This window comes from Notothenia rossii, assembly GCF_949606895.1.
Source record: "Notothenia rossii genome assembly, chromosome: 10".
NCBI classification, from domain to species: domain Eukaryota; kingdom Metazoa; phylum Chordata; class Actinopteri; order Perciformes; family Nototheniidae; genus Notothenia; species Notothenia rossii.
In genome coordinates this window covers 52103376-52127579 of record NC_136908.1, presented here as the reverse complement: position 1 = coordinate 52127579, position 24204 = coordinate 52103376, and the positions used below count along the sequence as shown (strand labels likewise).

The 24204-nt window shown below is 39.0% G+C and overlaps 1 protein-coding gene across 5 annotated transcripts in view; it reads left to right on the top strand.

The window, feature by feature from the left end:
- The window catches only part of sfmbt2 (Scm like with four mbt domains 2), a 39044-nt gene that overhangs the window by 2154 nt on the left and 12686 nt on the right, over positions 1-24204 (top strand). Inside the window, exons 1-10 of one of the 5 annotated variants that reach the window (XM_079655412.1) lie at positions 2744-3048; positions 4656-4828; positions 5356-5450; positions 9502-9742; positions 13131-13151; positions 19318-19406; positions 21766-22015; positions 22183-22280; positions 22991-23092; positions 23248-23478. In XM_079655412.1, coding sequence (XP_079511538.1) covers positions 4744-4828; positions 5356-5450; positions 9502-9742; positions 13131-13151; positions 19318-19406; positions 21766-22015; positions 22183-22280; positions 22991-23092; positions 23248-23478 — 1212 coding nt within the window. In that variant the 5' untranslated portion in view covers positions 2744-3048; positions 4656-4743. Of the gene's footprint in view, positions 1-2743; positions 3099-4655; positions 4829-5355; positions 5451-9501; positions 9743-13130; positions 13152-19317; positions 19407-21765; positions 22016-22182; positions 22281-22990; positions 23093-23247; positions 23479-24204 lie in introns of those variants that run through there. The other 4 variants (XM_079655411.1, XM_079655410.1, XM_079655413.1 and 1 more) reach the window with 4 other exon arrangements.

The window sequence follows — 24204 nt, the reverse complement described above, 5'->3', positions numbered from 1 at the left end:
AGCACTTATATACTAATAAAGGACTGGCTTATCTAAAGCCAGTTGAGTAGCACTTGTTTGGCTCTAGGAAACCTGATGTACTTATATGATTCGGTTTTCTTCAAGGTTGTATCTTCTTGGTCGAATGTACTTATTATCGCTTTGGATAAAAGCGTCAGCCTAATGCAATGTATTGTCCTCTTGTACTTACTTCTGTCTTTATCTTTCTTTACATGTACATTCTTGCTCTCTTTTTTAGTAACATTCTCTCTTTCTTAATGTTTATCTTTTCATTTCTTTCTTGCTTTATGTCCTTTCCCCCCAAACACACCCTGGTCCTCTATTTGAATGTGGGGAGGACATAGGCAAATGTTACATTTGACTTCTCCTGTTATTAGAAGACCAAAAAGTCTCAGAGCTGCAGGTTGTGTACGTGTGTGCATGTTGCAGGAAGTCATTTCCAGTCATTGATGTTAAAAAAAGAGACCCCCCCCCACACACACACACACACACTGCTTTCTGGTCCACCAGGGGCAGTTGCTGTTTGCACTTCATCATTTTACAGTGAGGCATGACACACACAGGCTGCATTGTGTTGAAATTAAAAACTGTAGGAAGAAACAGAGGGCAAATTGTTACATGACAGCCTCCATGTTGCCAAGAGGAAACAACTCTTGGATGGGTCTAAAAGAGGAGGACCTAATAGGGAGTAATGCAATAAAACCCAAGCCCATGCAGTAGTAGTTAATCTCCTAAATCCTCCATTAAGTATTTGGCATGGGCGGATTTAGGGAAAGGCAGGAGCAGGAGGACAACATGTGGATGCCCAGCGTCCCATCAGGGGCTAATCAATAAAAAAAAGAACCTCTCAATCTGAGACACGAATGTCCAGAGATTAAGTCTGAGCGCTTTAATCCCCCGGTGCCCAATCTGGGACGCTACAGGCCGGTAAGCTTCGTCAAAAACAAAAGCTGCTCCCAAAAAGTCGCCTTGTTTCAAGAATAAAGCAAATATCTGACATTGATAGCAACCATGTGAACAAAAGGCTGCGGAGGACTCTGTTTGACTTCTCAGGGTTATCAAACGGGTTAGGAAGCCAAATAAAGAACAACTAATGGTGCTGACAATGTCAAAATAATTATATGACATGTTTTCCTCGATGATAAGGATGATTATAGTTCCATTTATATTGTTACCACGTTTACAATAGAGCTGCAAAGATGAATAATTACTTATCAACTGTTCAATTAATTGCTTAATTACGTTTTTTTGAAAGTCTTAATTTTCTGATTCAGGCTTCTTAAATGAGAATATGTCCTGGTTTCTTTACCCCTCTGTTACAGTTGATTGATTATCTCTCAGTTGTGTACTTAACTAGATGGTTCAATTATGTCATCTTTGCACTTTGTAGAGCAAACCACTAATTGAGAACAGAGTCAACAGATGCATCAATATTAAGTAAGTAGTTTGCAAACTAATATTTAAGCTGTAACACCTCCTGAATATGTATTTTATAGGACACACAATGGGAGAAACATACATGTTGTGTTAGCTGTGTGTGTCAGCTGAACCAGGGGATCTGTATTAAGTTGATAAGAAGAGTAAAATATGTGACCTTTAAATTCCATGAGACGTGCAAAAGTTGGCAACAATAATAAAGATGTCAGGGTGAATTTGAAGGAAATGAGCAATGCAGTCTAAAAGTATTTCATCACTGAAACATTTCCTGTTTTTTCTGGCTCCCATCTGGGATTTAAAATGTTTTCGTTTAAAGGTTCTTATACTGTATTGAGGAATCAGTTTGCGACAAGCAGCTCACTTTTTTTATACATATTGCGTCTAATTTCTGGCCAGTGAGAAGGACAATGACAGGGCTTCAGTTCCTACACCTTTGATCTGATGTGGTTGTTAGAACCCTGTAATTAAAGCTCAAAGTCACCACTTTAACCACATCATCTCTGTTTCATCTCTAATGCAATGTGATGGAGTATACAGCCCAAACAATGCTAAATGTTTTTGGAAAAGGCCACCTATTGAATTGTATGTGTTTTGTAATAAACAATAAAAAAAAAGTAAGAAAAAAAAAAAGTACATTTGAGAAGCTACAGCCATTTGTTTGGCCGTTTTCGTTTCATGAATAACTTTTTGTTTGTTTTTTAGAGTATAAAATGGCAAGGAGATATCTCTAAATTGCTTGTCTTTCCTAATCAACAGCCAACAACCTAAAAATTATAAATTGACATGGATATAAATGAGAATCTTTGTGCATTTTTGCTTCATTAATAACCAATTCAATCATTTTCTGATTGTTTCAACATACAGTTAGTGTGATGCAACTATAAACACATGACATCTTGGGTTTTAATGTCACTCAGTGTACAAATAGCTTTACTGAAGTGTTGCAACAAGCAGATGCAGAATCTATCTATCATGTCATGCTGTGCAAAAAAACTGCCACTAAGGGGAAGTTGAAAGGGAAAAAACTCAGTTTGAGCCCTGCTGTGAGCTACTACCAGAGTTCAAATGATCTTTAATGAGTGTTAATGCAGAGGGCTGCATGCTGACGACAGCGGGAAGATTGCAGGGTAAGAAACAGTGATAGTCTGTGAGGGGGGGGGAGAGAGGAGAGGGGCAGCTTCATGTGAGCCAAATTAGCTCAGCTTGTTGTTTACGCAATGTATGTTTGCTAGAGCCACTGTGGGACGTCAGGAGTGTGTGAGATGGGAAGGGGGGGGGGGCATACACACTCACAGGGTTGTGGAGACTGTCACTGCTTCCTCTCAGCTCGGCAAACACAGCCAGCTCCAGCATTGTCTGAGTTTTCATCTCCTCGGGATTGAAAGGGTGTTTTTTGGACCATATCTTCATAAAAGGATTGTTGGATTCTCACATGTTTCGTCTGATCTCAGGATGTGCGGCTTGCCTCATCACAGAATAAGGATATTATCTCGTGGATATTATTGATTTCAAAGTTGTTGAACCTTAAGTTGTTTTTGTCTTGATTGAGGAAGCGCTCTGTGGAGGCGGTGTTAATTGGCAGGTGGATGAAAGTGCGTTGAAGTGGGGGGGGTGAGTCATTGGTGATGTTACTGCATGACCTACTGTGGGAAAACCACCAGGCAAGTGACAAACAGTCTGTTGTTGATGCGAAGAGGATCATTCTCTCAGTTTTGTGCTAATGATCAAAAATAACAAGTTTCAGATAATATTGTCTTTAAGATTTGTTGTTTTTACTCCTTTTAAAAAGACATATTTTCTGTAATGCAAAGTTATATAAGTACATTTGAGGTTTATGACACAAACCCGAAAAACGAATTGTTTTCATGTGTCTATATCTATATTTGATTTATCTAAAATTCATTAAAACTATAAAAATAACAATTTAATTTAGTTTTCTGGAATATAAACCAACTGTTCTAAATAACTACTTTGAAAAAAAATAAAATATGCATAATATGTCTGATTTTCCTCAGCATATGTTTGCATCACAGTCACTTATCAGAGTTTAAAATGAGTGATCAGCTCGATCACACTCCGAAAAGTGCTCTAAGGTCATCTTCACAAGGCTTCACATCTTTATGGTATTACCTTTTTGTTATTTCACGAGACATTTTGACAAAGAAAGATTTGATAATGGTGCATTAATTAGCTTAACTAATGAGTCATTAGTGATAGTGACTTTGTTCATTTGTCATGGTGATTAAAGCCCAACATTAGTCTGCTCACATCCGTCGTGTATTTGTGTAATGTGCACAATTTCCGTTTCCTACGTCTGTATACATATTTGTATGTATTTCATTATATCGTTGATTGGACAATTAACTTAACCACGTTTACATTCATATCTTTATTTGATTTATTTATTTTACTGCACATGCTTACTTTAACCTTTTATGTTTATATCAGTTTTTATTCTATTTTTTAAATTAATTGTATTCTTAATGAAGCAACTGACAGAACCCGATTCCTCCCAGGATAAAACAAGTATTCTGATTTAAACACATGTTGTCATATGTCCTCTATTATTAGGTTTCTGTGACATTACACTAAATTCATTTGTTTGTCCACCTGTTGTCTTGCTGGTGTTTTTCCAGTTCTTCTGCTGTGTTTGACTCTGTTTGGTTATCTGATGCAGTGTTGCTGTGGTATGCAAACAAAAGGCAGACAATATGCCTAACCTGACATTACAGTATCACAGGCTTTCTACGCGTCTTCAATCATGCTTCAAATGAGTTTGAGTGTTTGAAACAGCAAGACCTTTGGAGTTTTGTCTTTCTTACACTTTGCTCTGGACTTCCCCACAGATCAGCTGTCTTTTCCCTTGATCTTATGATGGTTAAGTTAAGATTTGTCAAAAGTTTCCTCCTTCTCCTTTTGCACTTTCAGCCACTGTGACGGTCACTGTTCTCAATAACTACCCACTTGCTGTGTTCTAAAGAAACTGGAAATGCAAAGTGCATCATTTCCTGTCTTTATTTTTCCAATAACATTCGTACTGAATAGTTTGTGTTTATTTTTAGCAAATATCAAAGCTGTTATGTACTTTCTCTCCAGTTCCACTCACTGTTGTGCTACTGTAAGGGGACTTTTCCTTTCAAATGTCACGGATTGTTTGTGAACAATGGGCATTATTTGATAAATCAGCACATTAACTTTTGTTTCCTTTTCTGTACCAGGGCAGTCTAGGACAGTGAGAGATGCAGTGAAGAGAAAGTGACACACCTCAGGTCAAAGGGTAAAGTCAGCAGGAAGTGGAGGTGCAGGATGCAGTCACAGGAGCAGCCGCTGGCCCTCACTGCAGTGACGTCACTTTATTCCACCAATGGGAAAGAGGAAGAGGTGAACACAGGTGAGGAAGCTTTATGTCCGTCTGAAATGTGTTCCCCGCCCTATCAGGTCAACAGATTGGAATGAGAGACTGAATGAAAATGCATGAAAGGAATCTGCAAAGACAGCTTTAAATATATTCCCTATGTTATAACTTACCTTTAGATTACCTGTTATTGTAACGGTTTAGATATTTTCTAAATCTTCCCTTTTAAAATCGTCCTTTGATTATCATTATTATTAGGAAATAATGACAGGCAAAAACATGCACATGATGTGTTTACCCGCCCAGGGACTGCAGAGGGAAGTAGCTCAATCCGGCATCAATTCTTTCTTCTCTTTTTGAGATAATAATAACAAATAAAATGTCTGAGTATTATACAAATTCTCACCCACAAAAGAAACGTTTTTTAACGTTAAACATTTAAATTTCACAACACATACTCCTATCATTGTTACTGTGTATTTAATTGCGCCCTATTCAAACAGCCTCGAGACAAGGCGGCTTCTTTTTATGCCAACGTCTGATTTTAGATTTTGTTCCTTCAGATGCAGAATCCATGGAGGAAGAGGTGGAGTTTAACTGGGAGGAGTACATGGAGGAGACGGGGGCTAACGCCGCCCCTCACACCACCTTCAAACATGTGAGTGACTTGTCTCCACCTCACACTTGAAATCTCGGTGATCCTTTAAATACAGCCTCATAGATAAGTACCATGTGCAGAGATCCTTTAACGACATATTACAGAGAGCCAGGCTTTGGCATCATGACGCTTATACTTTTCAATCAAGTGTTTTCATTGGCTTTGTTCCCGCTATGACTAACCAGTTGTCAGACAAACTTTGCCGGTTTTTGAAAAACAATGAATTACTCTTATGTAACAGAAAAGAATGCCATGGATTGAAATGAGTGCTTTCAAGGAAAGTTATTATTCAAAGTCAAATCATGTTCGTGTGCAACATTTAATGGTTTTAACAGGACTTTGTTTCTGCGAACGCTTTATTTGGCAATATTATAAATGAGACAAGTGGATTACAGTGATATAGATGGAATATCAAAATGTCTGGCAGAAATGTCCATTGGAAATTAGAATTCAATAAAAAAAAAAATCTGGTTATGATAAATATTGCGATTTTGGCATTTCTGTGTGGAAAAGAAAAGCCTTCAAATATTCCTTTTATTTGTTTGGGTCATAGATTTAACATAAATGGGGCAGAACTTAAAACATATGTTTGAAATGTCATCTATATTCTCAGTGTGTATGCAAAACAGAAGAGGGATAGTGGCTTAAAAGTAAAGGTACTTTTTTTGGGCGGTGACTGCTCTACTTGAAACTGGAATTCCTTCCATAAATTAAAGCACAGCCTGCTGAGTTTTTCAGTCAGGCAGTCAGTCATCAGCTGAGAGGTAATGTGAGCAGCATGTTGCCATCAGCACCTGGGACGCTTGTTTCAGATGTCAGACTCACCTGTTTAATCTCTGCCTGCTGCCGGGTCTCGCATCTATAAAGGAAAACAATTATATTGTATCGGTTAGTGTCCCTATTCAGTATCTCCTGGAAGTTAACAATACATATGGGGGCTGAACTGAAATTGTATTTCTTCTAAATATAATAAGTAATTGGTTTTCTGCTATAGGCTGTTGTTTTTTAAGCTTTGATCACGGAGAACTACCAACATGATGATGCGTTTACTTTCTAGGCAAAGCTGAAGTCATTTGAAAATATGCATAATGGCCAAATGACAACCAAAACAACAATAGATTTGAATAGTGAAGAAGCATCTTTTCATTTCAAGTCAAACCCAATGTGCTCAGAGTTTGAATGCAGGGCACATTTCTTTGCCATATTTATTTTGTTTTTTTGTCATTTCATACTAATCTTTTTACAGAAAAGTTGTCATACACTTGATTTTAGGAAATGTTCATAAAACAACGTTACATTTTGAATACCCAAATTGTAGAAGCAGTTATTTTATGTCTTCTGTGTTTCTATAGAAAACTTTAAATGATGCCTCATTGGCTTTAAAGAGTACACATGTTGAACAAATAGCTTGGGTTGCAAACTATACTGATAAGAAGACTTAGGGGAAGTGGAGGATCCTGTAGTCTTGGAGCTGGACCTGAACTAGTGGCTAAAAAAATGTTTATACATCTTGTATAATTTTCCAGCACAAACTTTTTCTTGTAATACCCCCCAATAAACCCAGCCTGTTACCAAACAATTACAAGACCCCTCTCCGTTAACATCACATCACAGGAAGTGGGCCAGATGGGCGAGTGGCGTTGATGCAAGGTTTTTATCCACCTCATCGGACTCCAGAGCAGCTGTCCTCCACCATGAGGCTCTCAGGAAAAGTGGAGACTTGTATGAAGATAATTTAAGGTTTAAAGGAGCGTGTCGGCGTTTCAATTTCTTACATCACTCGGAGCGATGAATGGTAATAAGGGCGAGATTAGAATATATGGTGTGTTTCTACGAGATGTCGGACAAAGTGTATGTGGTGATTCTGAGCGGGCGAGGTCTCTCGGGAAGCTAAATTGCCTCGTTGGTAAGTGGATTGAGTCACTGGGAAACAGACCATGAATTCCCCGGAAAAATGTGATTCAGTAAAGTGCCGCTCCCTCCCTCTCTCTCCCTCTCTCTCCCTCTCTCTCCCTCCCTGTGTGCCTGGACAAATTGAAACAGTGATTTCTCTTGGGCCTGTGCACACACAGACACACAGACAGACAGACACACACACACCCCATAGCTCTCTTACATAAGCCAGCCGGAGTGATACAGCATTGTTGCAGCAGGAAGTCGCGGGGTCGTTTGTATTGTGTTTATTTCTAAGATGTTGGCTTTTTCCATTCACATGCGAGTGTGTGCGTTTTGTGCGAGGGTTGAATGTGAACATCCTGTTGGGCTTGTAGTGTTCTCCACAGTTGTATAGCGGCCTGTGGCTATGGTGGAAACGCATTATGCCGCGCTGCATTCACCGCTTTCTCTGCACAAGGACAAGTGGAGAGGCTGTTTTCTAAGAGTTGGTGGTCATTAATTAGAACTGTTTATAATTACAACTCAATTGGGAATGTTACAGTTTAACCGTACAATATGGGTGATATGGAAAATATATCTTAACATTATTTTCATCATCAATTTATCTCTTAATCATTTATTGATGTAAGGTTCATTTTGTAACATTTGTCTTGTTTTGCTTGTTTTATCCAGCCTAGCTCAAAACCAACAGACATTTAAAATGATAAACACATAAATGAACAGTGGAAAGCAGCAGATAACATTACTTTTTACCCAATTAATAAAGATATTATCAGCATTTTGTTGGCTAATCGTTCAATACAACTTCCCTTGAATTGATTTTTGGAGAATGGTTTTATTTGAGTGAAACTAAAGGGTCTTCCCAACATTTTTTAAATAAAGTTAGATATTAAAAAAGGGGACGAGAGATCCTGGACAGTTTACAAAATGCAACTCAATGGGATGTTTTTAGACCGTCGGTGCCTCCATGACTTGAACAAAGGCTTACTGTTAGTCATTTGAAGTCTCAGTTAAATAGTTTACCCTGTTAACACCATCCGTGTCATTTTCTCAGCTTCGGAGCCATAAGACATAAAACATCGGTTTTCACAGGAAGGGTTTGTCCTCACATAAACTGACCTTGTATGTGTTAAATTAGCAGAGTTCCCCTTTACACTAAACATTACATGTAAATTTATTCTGAAAGCACCAACCATCTCGAAAATATTACCATCTCTTACATGAAAGCTTCGTTTTGTGGGGGAAAGTTCATAATATGAGGCCGAAAAGTGAATTTGACTGTCGAGCCTACTGGTTTTGATAACATTTAATTACCAAAGTGGATGTTTAGTTGTGCACCAACAGAGGGAACAGCACGTTCAGTCAGGTTGTATAACCAAAACAAAGAAAGGCAAACATCAAACTTATTACCCAATCTGTCCATGAAACTGCCTCCCTGGTTCACCTTTGATCCAGCAAACTTCCTCTAGTTGTGTGCGCACAGTTTTACAAGCATTAGGAGATTAGAACTGACACTTGTTGAGCACAATGTCATTTTAAAATAAGACCAAGGTTGTTTAAAATAAGACATACAGTACCTCTAATGTTGTGTGGTGCTTCTTTCAGATGGAGATCAGCCTGCAGAGCAAAAATATATATTTGACTCAAGGCTTTTTTCCTTTACAAATGACAAGGCGGATATAAAGGAGCTGCCAATTATTTGATCTTTGGCAATCGACCAACATTTCAGTTCTAGACTGAAGAGTTTTATATTATAACCCAAAATCTGTTTATAGTTTTATAAAAACCCTTAAAACTTCAGTTTGTTTCTATATGGACACAATTTTATTGACAACATTTGATCAGTGTTGGTTATTTTTGCTTACCTTTGAATGTTCTTTATTCTGTTATGGTTATTTAATTTGAGCATTTAAGATCTGAAAGCAAGTTTTCAAGTACTTTATTCAAATCTAAAGTTCAGAGTTTAACCAATGTTTCCTTACTCACCATATTGGATTCTGAAATAAAGCAATCAGAAAGGCTGTAAAGTGACCAAACCAAAACGAGGCAAACATCAGACTTATATCAGACCAACTAGCTTCCTGTTTAAATCAAAATGTCGTTATAAACTAAGACCACTTAAAGAAGACATACCTGTAATGTTGTGTCTCCTCAGGTGGAGGTGAGCCTGCAGAGCAGCTTCCAGCCCGGCATGAAGCTGGAGGTGGCCAATAAGAGCAGCCCGGACTCCTACTGGGTGGCCACCATCATCACCACGTGTGGCCAGCTGCTGCTGCTGCGCTTCAGCGGGTACGGAGACGACCGCAAGGCCGACTTCTGGTGCGACGTGATGACCGCCGAGCTGCACCCGGTGGGCTGGTGCACGCAGAACAACAAGACCCTCATGCCCCCCGAAGGTAGGAACACACTGTGTGGTACATGCACTCACCTGAACCTGGAGTTAACCAAGACAGCTACTTTTATCTGAACACACAAGGTTATGTTTGAGTTTCATATCATTGTTTATTTTAATATTACTGGCAGCACTTCAACAACCATTTAGTAAAAAAAAAAAAAAGGTGATCGTAAGAATCCTGAAATAATGTTTCAATGTAACCCCCGATACACAGTGACCTTTACTGTGAGAACTTCAATATCAAACGAGCTTCATCGGTATCAGCAGGTAAAGGCTTACAAATGTAATACCGGCAAGAACTGAGCATTTCCTCCAATATGTTGCATAAATCAAAAAATCTGACTTAACTTTAAGTAGTTTTTCTTTTTTTGCCCAGTCAATGTGTACATTTACATTTGTGTATATTTACTGTCTGCATCCGCCACAGTTACACAACAGTAAACAAAGAGAATATGCTAATCCACTACCAGAGACTTGATGTTCTTTAGTGCAAATATCTACTTTGTTAACTGGCAAATATCAATAATTGGCATTAGAAATGAACTACAATTATTTGATCATTATCAGGGTTGTCGTCATGGGCTGAGCCTATAGAGGACAATTTCAGATTTTGGGCTTTAAAATAAATGTTTAATTCACTTTTTTTGCAAGGATAAAATATGAACAGTTTTCTCCGTAACCTTAAGGCACCCCTTTGAAATGATCCTTTCTCTAAAAGGTTTTATGAACAGCCTTGTGGTGAACTTTGGACTTCAACATGTCCATGTCAAAGGCTTTTTCATCCTGACTGTAGAGAACTACGATTGAAATGTTTGGCATGGAAGGAGACCTAAAGAAAAATAGGACAAAGCACAAAAAGGTCACATAATGGTTGATTCACTGCCTTTACTCAGGACTGTCAGCTTGAGCTTAATGCACTCAGACTAGCAAGAGAACAGCTCCCACCTTCACCTCTCAAAGAATGCCTTTTATTAACTGAGTGGACGGACAGGTTTCCCTCAAAGTGCTTTGATTGTTAAGACGGCTCAACTGTCATTTATCTCGCTGACACATCACACCCTCGTGCAACGCAGGACAGGTCACTTCCTTTCTTACCATCTTATGTTTCTTACCAACATCTCTCACAGAGCATCTGTTATCGGTTAGATTTCCCGAAATAAGGTCACATGCTTACGAGATTTTTACATTTTGTGGTATGACGTAAAATATGTCAGTAAATACTCCACTGGAGAATGTCTGAAGCTTTTACGCCTCTTTAAAAACTAGATGCTAATAAATGACTCAATGAGATGACTATACGTAATCAGGCCAAACATTAGTCGCCTTTAGCTTAGCGGTGAGGATGTAGTTCATTTATATCATTATGTCAGCTAATTACTTCTGGAGATTGCATTAACGCTTCAACAATCATACAGTGGTGTAAATATGAGATTAACCTGCTGAACAAAATGTGTAAGTATCATAAACGTGTTTGCCACAGATCTTATTTTCTAATTAAACAAAATAATCCCATTGGCTTTAGTCGAGGGAGCCCTTGCTATGGTACCTTCCGGGTTGGCTGACAAAAATACATCATCCCTGCGCTCTATTCTTGCTCCTGTCCCTTCCACAATACCATCAGACACTTCACCTGCAGCGGCCCTCAGATAGATGACTCACCTCCTCTGCCTCTTCACGTCATTTATTTTTCCCACACTTCCCCGCTGATGGATGGCGTGCTCCTCCGTTGTTATGGAGACGACCTGGATCTGTTTTCCTCCTGACTCCTCGACCTCACATCACGTGTCCTTTATACAAACTTTCTCTTTTGCATTTTACAGCAGCAGCGATCTGTATAAAAAAAACTCAAATACATACCAGGTTTTTGAAAGCTTGTATACGTCACCAATCAAGATGAGAATTAAGACTGAAGGAAGTAGTTCTTTTTTAATTTATCGAGCAATCTGTCAAACTTTTCAAGATTAATCATCCATACAATTTAAATAGAAAATAAATGCCCATCACAACTTCCTCAAGCGGACATATTGATATTTGTTTCAGAACAACAATCCAAAATGTTGAATTACTTTGTGTCTTCTTCTTTAAAAAAGTGAGTTTAAACCTGTTATCTTATGGGTAGTTTTGATGATATTTACTTTGATTGAAAGAAAACCTGCCTACAATGCAGTGACATACAGTAGGAGCCATATTGCTTACCATTTACCATTTGTATTCAGAGAACAGGAAATTAAACATAACTGCAAAATGGGAAAAGGGTTAATGATTGAGACAATGTTTTACTCCAGTACACTTCTCTAACCATCATCATAGTGTTGGATCATACATGAGGAAACAGCTTCTGAAGTAATATTACAGTAGCCACACATTTATATTTTACAGTCCTAATAAAAGATCACCAAGCTACCATTAACATCTCTTCCATCTCATCTCAGAAAGCTCATATTTAAATTCTTCCTTTTTTCTTTTGATTATGATGGACGGCTGACATCTGCTTGTTTAATGATGCAAACTTGAGCTTTAATCCTGTAATGAAGGCATATCTATATTCCCTAAAGAGGCTTCTGCAAGATACGATCAATTTGTCAAATACGATAAAAGAAAAGAAAGTACTTTGTTGCTTCATTTCACGGCTTTGCATCATGTCAGTGCACATTGTGTGTGTGTGTGTGTGTGTGTGTGTGTGTGTGTGTGTGTGTGTGTGTGTGTGTGTGTGTGTGTGTGTGTGTGTGTGTGTGTGTGTGTGTTGCTCCATCAGCTGCAATATGAGGGATAAAAAGAGTGTGTATTACGGATGGGACAGTATGGGGTTTTGTTCTGAAATCAGGATAAAAACTCTTGAAATAATGAGGTCAAATTTCATTATCGGGCTGATAGGGAATATTTATTTATTTTTATGAATTTATATATAGGTAGTGACGTGGATACATTTGCATAATAAAAAAAACAACACAATTATAAAAGTATCATATTGTATTTATGTAGTTGTTTACATTAAAAATAATGTGCGTCCTCTCTGTGCTGCAATAGGAAAAGATGGATGCAAAAATGGCTTAGTGCCATTTTTAGTTGCTTAACTTCCATGATCGGGGATATCGGGAATATATATTTTGATATTGCTGTATAGAAGGGGTTAAATGTTTTGTGGCAATTATCGTACATTTGGTTTTGCGTACCATGAGCGGGACAAATACAAATAAAAAAATAAAAAATAGAGCCTGTTTAAAAAAACAAATACAGAAATGATCAAACTATTAAACATCTTGACCATGCTAAAGATAACTCACTATCTGTCACAATTGTTTAGGCCAGCATAATCATGACATTACATTTCCATACCTGTGTCACAGTTACCTGTTTTATTTGTTTTCTTTTTGTTTTCTGTTTCTCAGATAACATTTACCTAAGAAAAGGTAAGCCGCTCTAACAGTGCCTCATACTAACTGCCTGCTCTCTTTTAGTCAACATGAAATCATCTGTGTGTTAGGCTCAGAGCTGCATGCTTCCTCCTTCTCCTCTTCCTCTTTCACCTCTACAGGAAGTGACCTCACTGCTCAGTTGCCCTGCCCCCTATTGCATGTGACTCCTCTCCAGCTGTAGCAGATAACACCCACACACACACACACAGCTGTTTGTGCCAAGCTGTGCTGGAATGATAACTAGTGGTAAACGTAGGGAGAAATGCAATGCTTTGATAAAGTGACCTCCGTTCATGTGAAACACAAACTGAGCCTTATATCAGGAGAAAAACATGTCGCTAGTTGGTGAGTCAAGTAGAGAAATGTTTGTGTCCTTGACTGATCAAATAAAAGTGTGTCAACAGGCGTTACAAACCTTTAACTGCTGATGCTATACCAGTCTCTGTAACATTCATCAAATACATTATTTGTATTATCTATTCATATATAATATAAACATACAAACAGACAGTCCAGAAAATAAACAAGTGTATGTTTGGGAAAATAAAATGAGAAAATGAGGTTTAATTGACTTCATTATTGAATTGAATTATAAGGATTGAAAGGATTCAGAGTCATACAATAGCTACAGCATAGCCAACAATGCAACATCAAATATGATTACTGAAAGAACAGTGCAAATGGTGCAAACCGGTCTCTATGGTGTGGCTTTGCCGGCCACGTTGGTTGCTATTGGCAAACGATAATTATTTCTGACCAATCAGTGGTCTGCATGGATTTACTTTGCAGTCTATCTTTATGATCGGCTCAGCTCGCTCCAAGCCTTGGCTGAGGTCTTTTCAACCAAAAAAAACAAGATAATTTGTCTGGTGGAAAATTAAAAAATCAAGGTGTACCTTGCAGTGGAAAGGCACCATAAAGATGCATTCACAGCATGTTTCACACTCCGTAAATTAGTCATTGCAAAGACTCGGATATTGGTATTATTATAAAGTCATTTCGGCCTCCTTTTTAAACTTTGACTGCAATTAAATCACAGCGAATGAATACATCTCCTTTTTCCATTGACTTTATATGCAAAAATGTGCTTTGCATCTTGTACTCTACACGAACCAGCAGCACTGTGTTCCTTAAAGGTTCCCTATTGAACACATTTGCTGGATGCTCTCTCAATGTTACCGTTGGTGCTACCATGGTTTCTACCCACTACCTTTCACCCCACTGCAAAACATGATAACAGATAAGTGTTGCAATTAGACAAACCACATACTACAAACGCACCTCAATCTCTCTGTAAATCTACTTGAACACACACACACACACACACCTCCACTTTAAATGCTCCTCTGCTCACTGATGCGATCAGCAAAGCTTGTGTACTCATTAAATCAGCGCCCACATAATCAGCATCTCTGTTTGCAGCATGAGAATGGAGCTTTAAACACTTATGCTGCGTAATTTTCAAATTTTTCAAATGAAAACTATTTTACAAGATCAATTTTAGAGGGTAAACATTGATCATGTGTGTCCACCTCACCTGTAATGAGCCCCTCCTGCAGTTGGAATTTAAGTTGAAAATCAGTCTTGCTTTACATGTTTTACAGGTTTGAGATTAAAATAATGAACCTGTTTGTGTGTACTGTATGGAATTATTATATACATTTTTAACTGAAAATGGCATGATTAATGTGAAGAAAGTTTAATGGCCGATGTTGTAAAATATTTATTTTTTCTCTATGAGCCTCTGGCAGCTAAGCCATAAAGTTAAATTGTATTTTAACTGTGAGAATAAAAAAGGATAATTTGACTATATATGAAGTCATGGGGGAAGGAAGCTAGTTCAGTCTTGTGTGTGTGTGTGTGTGTGTGTGTGTGTGTGTGTGTGTGTGTGTGTGTGTGTGTGTGTGTGTGTGTGTGTGTGTGTGTGTGTGTGTGTGTGTGCACGCACATGTGTGTGTGTGCGCGCATGTGTGTGTGTGTGTGCGTGTACGTGTGCGTGTGTGTGTGTGTGTGTGTGTGTGTGTGTGTGTGTGTGTGTGTGTGTGTGTGTGCATGTGTGTATGTGTGTAGGAGACATTCATCCATTCATATAAAGCGCTTTTTAAAGCTACATCAGAAGTTTGGTCATGTGGTAAGGTAGCTGCTCTCTGACAGAGATCATTTGCATAATGAATTCACCACACTGCTTCCTGCCAGAGCCTGCAGAAGATGATGCTTTGAGATAGGTGTGTTTGTGTGTGTGTGTGTGTGTGTGTGTGTGTGTGTGTGTGTGTGTGTGTGTGTGTGTGTGTGTGTGTGTGTGTGTGTGTGTGTGTGTGTGTGTGTGTGTGTGTGTGTGTGTGCTTTAGCGTGGGCATGACCCTGAATTGTTTGTCTATTACAGATTCACACTGAAGCTTGATTCATGCGAATGCACACATGATTTTACTATAGATTTGTTTTGTGAAGGAAATTATTTATAGTTAAGTGATTTTGATTTTACCCGATAGAACCACTACAACACTATATTGACAATTAAAAATGTATTATAACTTTAGCTCTTTCCTACGGATCAAGATCATAATAATACACTGTATTTATATAGCATATTTAATATAGGGATGTATTTCAAAGTGCTTTGCAAGAAAGGGAAAAAACAAATACTGTGATTAAACCAGGCAATTCAATGATTTCCCAAAAAAGAGGCAGTAAATAGCAAGAACAGACACTTTAAGAACAATAAAGACAGAAATATAACGTAAAAACACAGGAATAAAACAAAGGCAAGGCAAGTTTATTTATATAGCACCTTTCAACACAAGGCAATTCAAAGTGCTTTACAAACAATGAAAGACATTAAGAAAATGGCATTTAAAAACAGTCATTAAAAAGAAAAGAGGTAGAGGGCCAGCTAGTTTAGAAAACATGTAAACAGAGCTTGCCTCTCTAATAGCATGTGGTAGGGAATTCCAAAGGTTTGGTGCATAGTTATACTGGCTTTAAACTAAGGTTTTTTTACACTAACTCTTCAAATAATCACTTAACTATCACATGAGACAACCAAACACACTCTCTTCCTGCGGGCCTCTTTACTGCAAACACATCACTTATTTCATTCATACTTACACAAATTGCTCTAATATCCCCTGCCCTGTCGTAGAGAGGGCTATACCAATGTTAACAACATGGCGCCTGAAACTGTTGGGGTATAATTCAGCCACTAGACAAAAACAACAAGTCAAACGTCTCTCAGAAACAAATAAATTGCACGCTGTGTGACACTTTGCGTGCGCCTGTCATTACACCGACGGCCTCTTTGGAAAGGACATTTCAAAATGGAGGAAGGTAATTGTTTCAATTGACTTGGCTCTTTTCCCTTTTGGCTGTTCGTCTCCGTGCCAGAGCGTAATGATGGAGGGGGAATCGAGCGTAATTTGCTCCTATTAACTCTGATTAGAATCTGTTGCACTGCTGCAAAAAAACACTGAGGCGATTTCTCTTGTTTAATTAAAACATTGATTATCTAAAGTAAAGCTTTTGAATAAAGTCGGGACCTTTTAGAGAGAGAGGAGCTGGCAGAATATGCTAATTTCATACACCCACTTTCATATTTGTTTTTGTCCTTTAATGCTCAATATTTGCATGCAGACTTCAGCCAGCTTTGGTGCAGGGAGGAGGAGGAGGAGGAGGAGGGGGGTGGAGGTGGTGGAGGTTAGCTCTGCGATAGGAGGGGGATGTTTTGAGGAGCTCTCCCCTCAAGGTTAATTATGCACTTATTGTTATGTGAAAGTCGGGCTTCCACCTCTACGTGTCTGCCGCCTTTGGGAGGGAACGGAAGAAAAATAGATAATTATTTATAGTTTGGGGAAAAAGCACTACAGTATAATATAACTGGAAGATGGGGGAGGGACAACAGGGGAGAAAAGAAGAGAGAGAGAGAGGGGGGGAAGGAGGTGGAAGTTTGAATGTTTTAGCTTCTTGTTCTGTTGAGCTCTAAATGGCTTCATGGCTAATCTCAGCAGGATCTGTAAAAATAGTTTATCTATTTCTGCACACCCGAGATCAACAGAGGAGTGTGCGTGCAGTGTGTGTGTGTGTGTGTTTGTGTGTGTGTGTGTGTGCGTGTGTGTGTGTGTGTGTGTGTGCGTGCGTGTGTTTGTGCAGTGTGTGCGTGTGTGTGTGTGCGTGTGCGTGTGCGTGTGCGTGTGCGTGTGCGTGTGTGTGTGTGTGTGTGTGTGTGTGTGTGTGTGTGTGTGTGTGTGTGTGTGTGTGTGTGTGTGTGCTCTTACAAAGTCCAGCAGCAGCAGCAGCAGAGGCAAGGAAAGAAAATAGTCTCTCAGGAAAAAACACTATTATTAAACGCTCAGAGACGCTCAGTGTTCACACTACCTTCACAGGAAAACGCTGATTTATCTTCCAGCTAATTCCAGCATTGTTGATTTGATTCAGACAAGACTTCAGAGGATTCATTGATTTGGTCAATTATGTGTTTAACATTCTGAGAAGCCTCGGTGGAGCTTAATGGTTGTTGTATTTACTATAATCTCTCATTTCAAAAGGACATCTTAATCACTTTTCTAAACAACCGTTTCCAAATCAAATGAAGGCTAAAAACAGGCAACATTTGTATGTATGTGCAAATACTGAATATTCAATATGAACCAATACAAAAGTGAGATTTACAACTTAAGGTGCTATTTTCTAGTGAAACTCACTTTTCATTTAACGTGCAAAATCCTGTTATTTTTATTAGACAAATTTAAAGATTGAACTGAACACAAACGATTCAAATATATATATTGTTCAGTCAGCACTACCATTACTCTATGTGGTCTCAATCAAAGGAACGTTTCTGACCCAAACCTTTTAGGAAAATGAATGTATTTGAAAAAGGGGGCAGAAGAAAGATGACCGTATATGAGCAGAGGGAGAGGTGAGGAATGAGGGGTGAAAGATTGATACCTCTCTCGTGTCTAGACAGTAAATAAATAGCTGCTGGCTGAGAGATAACAGATATCAGAGTCAAACAACGTAAACCTTAACCTGTTTTCATTATCAGCATGCTTCAGTGTGTGGACTACATTTCATTTTCACTTTAGCTACATGCTAATCTTGCTGTGGGAAATGTCAGTCACATGGGGTGTTGGAGTCATTCTGTAACCGTGACTCATTCTGAAACTCACTGCAACAAATGTGAGTTCTTTTTCATTTAGTGTATAAATGAGGGAGGGAAAAGATATTGGGCCGCTCGGCAGAAGGGAGGAGGGTTGAGGCATAAACACGAGGCTGATATCAGAGAGAGGAGACAATAACACTGGTGCACTGTGGGAAACAGGAAGCAGACAGAACCACATGCAAATGGGCAAATTTAGCACTACTTTGGAGACTTTGGTCCACCAGGTGCGTGTGTGCGTTTGCATTTCTGTAGTGTTGTACTGGTCACATTACAGGCAAACAAATGTGTTCAAAGAGTTGCATTGTGGGGATTTATGTCCTGCTAATCCCCATACAGTTTACAAAGATCTGTTAAAACCATTGTCCAAAACACACCGGGCCTCATCAAAACGCTTTGTTATTTCATTATAGGACAAACATTTGAGAGAATAGAAGTTTCTCAAGTTAAGTTAAGAGGTCCTCAAAAAGCCATAACCAAAAGTTTTGTCTAAGTTTGACCGATTTGTATTTTATTCTCCAATTTCCAGCTGTTATTCTGCACATTAACATTTAAATGGCAGCGCTCGATACCACATGAATCACTGCTTTTCATTTTGATGTGTTTATGCGGGGAAACTGCCATATGCACGCCTGAAAACATATCTAATCTCAGCCGTAAATCAGCACCGAGCATTAATGTTTGCAGTGTGAATAAAGCTATTAAGGTTATTCCGAGGGAAAACACAGCATTTTTTTCACCTCTGCTCCACAAAAAGGATCAAATCCAGAGACGCTCACTGATAGAATACTTCACATCTGCTGTTTATATTACAAATCTGCCTTAGTAGAAATGACATGTGTGTGTGTTTGAAGTATACGCATGCACTATTAACGCATGCTCTTCTCACTATACTTCTACAACGTATTGTCTAACTATCAATAATTCACCACCAACAGTGTCCTCTCTTTGCACTCACTCTGATTGGCCGTGTGTTTCTCAGTCTCTGGGTTTGTTGTGTGTTTGCAGCCATCAGGGAGAAATACAGCGACTGGACGGAGTTCCTCGTTCAGGATCTGACCGGATCCAGGACGGCACCGGCAAACCTGCTGGAGGGGGTGAGTGTGAGGAGAATATCTCATGAGATACGTACAAATCAAGGTTCAGAATTTCTACAATATTGAGTCCCTAATGCTGTCATTTATCAGTGCTTATCATGCTTGCTGAAGGAAAGTCAAATCAATTACTTTTGCAGTTCATGCAGATCTATATGTCATTGATAAATAAGTAGTGTTAAAGAGAAGGACGTATACTTTCAACTAGCCAATTCATTCAAATGTTATAAAACACAAAGATATTAAGAACATGCGAATGCTCTAACGTTGTTGAATAACGCACTAATGATATTACTTGCAATAAATGAACAGATATTGAAGTGTAGTCGATTCTGCCTTTGGTATACTGCAGGGCTATTCAATTGGCGGCCCGCGGGCCAAATCCGGCCCCGGGGTGATATTTACTGGCCCTTTGAGTATAACGTTAAAAAAGTATTTTAAGTTTTTTTTCGTCTTTCTTTTGCCTTTATTCCAGAGAGGGTGTTACATTGAGAGATAGAGGGAAAGACAATGCCTGAAAACTTCGACGGGCTCGGGTTTCGAACCTACCTACTACTGTAGCTACTGTAGTGGCAACTCCTGTCATTGATTGCATCTCTGCTTGAATGATTAGATCATTTCACCTAAATTAAATAAAAATCAAATGATGTTGTTGGTTAGATTAGCTTCACATGTAGGCCTACTGAGATCTGAACTTGCCATTTAGATCTAGAAAGGCCTTGGGGCTATGTTGTTTGATTTAATTAAACACAATATATGCACTCCACTATGCTGTTGTAGTATTTACTGTATCTGAAGCTCTTAATATGATTGCTCATATTACAAGCCATCTTTTTCCCGGCCCCTTGCTCTGGATCATTTTCATCAACCGGCCCCATTCCAAACTAATTGAATAGCCCTGGTATACTGCGGAAACACAACAAATGGATGTTCTAGAACAAATTGAACGTTGAACGGAACACAAAAGGCTGGATGATAGAAACAAGTGACGCTTTCTGCCAATACTAAGTCTCAACTTACTAATAAAATGTATTAGTGCAATAACGCAGTGTTATGCTGTGCTGTGGTTTATTGCTAAAGGGTTACATTTTTTATAATGCAACAATATCGTTTATCTAACTTGTCTCGATTAAAGTCACTTTCTGACTCTAACATTTATTGAAAATGCATATGTTTGAAATAATATTAGGAAGTCAAAACAGGGCAGGAAATGAGCAGAGAGAGAAGTGGGGGATAAAACAGGAACAAAAGACTGTGAGAGAGTTAAGCCGTGGGAAACTGGGGTTCATGATTTCCTTTACATTTAATATGTTTACAATGATGTTTTATCTGCACGGTCCCCTTGACTGTGACTGTTGAGGATTCCTGATTTCTGGTATAGGGCTCTTAACCCCTTAACAACCAGGGTGCCCGTATCTAGGGGAGGGTTGGAAGAAGAAAAGATTGATACGACTGTCATGTCTGCACAGTAAATATGTAGCTGCTGGCTGTAGCATGATGAAGAGCAGGCAGTTATCATCAGACATCAATCTTCTCATCTGACCCTCGGCAAGAAAGCAAACAAGTGCATTACTCAGAATGTCAAATGATTGTTTTAAACTGAAAAAGAAAAACAGACACAAAGGACAACACACACTAGGAAGAAAAGAGAAATCCATATAATTATAGATAACAGTATTTATTCTTGTACTTTATCCTGCGACTTACAATGATTTGTTTTTATGTGAGCGATATTGCATGTTGCCTTGTTGGAGGAGTTTGGGATTGGAGATTTGTGTTGCCAAAAAATACAATGTAGCTATCGTGCATATTACAATAGAACATTTGGATCTTAAATTCGGAATCTTTGAGATTAATATCTGAAATAAACATTCACAAACACGTAGGGCTGCTCGATTATGGCACAAATCATAATCTCGATTATTTGGGTCAATAATTGATTTCACGATTATTTAAAAACGATTATCCATTTACTTTGAAAACATCAATTTATTTTTGAACAGTATGTTTTTAACAGTTGCTTACCCTGAACTTTAAGTCTAATTCAACTGAAAACCCCCAACAAAAAAAATTGAACTTGAAAAAAAAACAAAAAAAGTAATAATAATAATAAAAGAGTAATTGTTTTATTTCGATTACGTTGTTTTCGTAATCGTTGCAAGCCATAATCATAATTGCGATTAAAATACGATTAATTGATCCGCCCTACAAACATGCAGCTTTCACTATTTCTGTCAGCAAATGTTACTGTTTTTCTTTGCATCAATTATCCAGTTTCTTTATACATCCATGGTTTGATTGAACAGATAATCCCATGAGATGATATTTTAGAAATGTCTAAATGACTATCTGGTTCCCTCAGCCTCTGCGGGGTAAGAACACGGTGGATCTAATCGTGGAGGGCTCTGTTCTGGAGCTGCAGGACGTCTCCGGCCCGCTGCAGTACTGGCCTGTGAGAGTCCTGCAGAACGTGGGGGGGAGGCTGCGTCTGCGTTACTCCGGCCTCTCGGAGGACCACCGGGCTCAGGACAGCTGGCTCTTCTACCTGGACGTCCGGCTCCGGCCGCTGGGCTGGGCTCTGGAGAACCAGCTCGCCCTGGAGCCGCCAGCAGGTGAGGATCTGAACGATTAGGCCTACAACTGCTGTGGAGACGAGGAGAAACTTTGATTCAGTCAAGACTTATTTTCTTTCAGACGTTTGTTATGTGTTGATAATTAAAAAAGAAAAGTGACTAAGTGTTTTATGTTTAACCTTTCACCTAATCTCTCCTCTCTTAAGGGCTCAGGTCTCTGAAAAGCGCCTCAGACTGGCAGGAGGCTCTGCAGGAAGCTCAACTCGACGGACAGAAGAGCCCGCTGCCGCTGGAGGTGTTCAAGGTGGGTCACTTCTGTCATATGGTCATTTATATTTGATATGTTAGACCTAAATCAGGGGAAAACATTTAATTATCTAATTTGTTCTAAGATACAAATCAGTGAACCAATTCCAAAATGGATATATATATATAAGAATCTGGTGCAGCTGATACCTGGGAACAATCATACACACTAAGGAAAAGATGTGTCAAGGAATTATCGTATATTAATTTGTTGAACAAAATACCAGTTTTACTGTATTGTTGTGTTTATTTTTGAAAATGGCAGGTTTCTGAGAAAGAAAAAGGCATCCAGTGTAAACCTAGATTTTTTATGCAGCAACACACATTTGTATTTGTTTGTATAACTTGAATTTGTTATGCTTAAAGTTACTGAGAAATAAGTAACACCTTTTAGTAAATGTCTACATGTTTCCTTTTGTCTTGCATTAGTGTAATATTTTTTTTCAAATATGAAAACCTTCAATAATCTTTTTCACACTTCACTCTGCGCTCATGCCATGATTTGCCCTAAATATGTATCCTAAAAGAGTGAAATATCACGGTGAGAAAGACTTCCACCCTTTTACATGTCATTATCTTCTACAGTGGGGTCTTCCCTCATCCATTACATGCCACCCAGCAGGGTTTACGTGACCTACATTGTCTCACATGTGCGCATTAACAGAAGTGGAGCACGTTTGTCTCAAAGTGTTGACTTTACTGTGTCAGGACCACGCGGACCCTCCCGAGCACTCCTTCAGGACGGGGATGAAGCTGGAGATGGTCTCTCCGTGGGAGCAGCTGCAGATCTGCCCCGTTTCTGTCACCAAGGTGAGTCCAACAATGACTTATCTTTAAATATATATAACTATCAAGCCGAGTCCTCCCTCCAGCTTACACCAGCTGCCTTTTATTAATGTGTTTTTAAAACATCTTTTTGCCAAGATGGAAACCTTTATAATTCTCTGCTCACTTTTCCTCCCCAGGTCTACAACGACTTCTACTTCCAGGTCACTCTGGACGATCTCTCCCCTGACGCTAAGCCGCGATTTGTGGTGTGCCACGCCCACTCCCCCGGCATCCTGCCTGTGCAGTGGTGTCTGAAGCACGGCCTGACTCTGGAGCGGCCCCCGGGCTTTAGGGGCCACGACTTTGACTGGGCCGACTACCTGAAGCAGAGCGGGACGGAGGCTGCCACCGACGCCTGCTTCCCCGACGTAAGAATGGGCTTTTCAATTAAAACAAACCTTCAATTCAATTGACAAGGTTCCCCGAAGAGGACACGCCTCGTCTATATTGATCAATTCAAATAAAAGATATACTGTCAGAAGGAATGTTTTACCGTGGGCCGAAATGTTTAGCTATTCTTACCTATCATTCTTTCTTTTACTTTATTTATTGCTTATTTACGTGAACTACAAAAGCACAATACAGAAAACCTGTCCCTAATCTGGAGACCAAATGATTGTTGCCTGACATATAACTGGGCTTTAGACGCTATTTTTAAACCGAAAAATCCCTGATTTTTATTTAACTTAATGTCCTGAAGAAGACATTTTGAGTCCATACTTTTTGTATCAAAAACACCAGCAGTGATTTTGGATGACAGATTAAATAGAACAAATAAACTCACCATACAGCAAGGAACAACTAAATGCAGGAAACCCATCTGATAAAAGTTAAAACACCAAATCTCACTGAACTGGTGAGACTGGTGGTTTGCACTAATTCAATGGGATTAAGTTATGGCTGGAATTATATGAGGGTGCCAAAGTTTATGTAAGAGCAAAACTGTTAACACAAAACTGAGACAATCTGGCACTCCGAAGCAATTCAGTAAGTCAGCTTGTTAGTAGGACGGTAAACTAGACATGTGTTTGCCAAACAAAACAGTTGGTCTTCATCTTTGAAATGTTTTCACTTGTAATAAAAACAAACTGTTA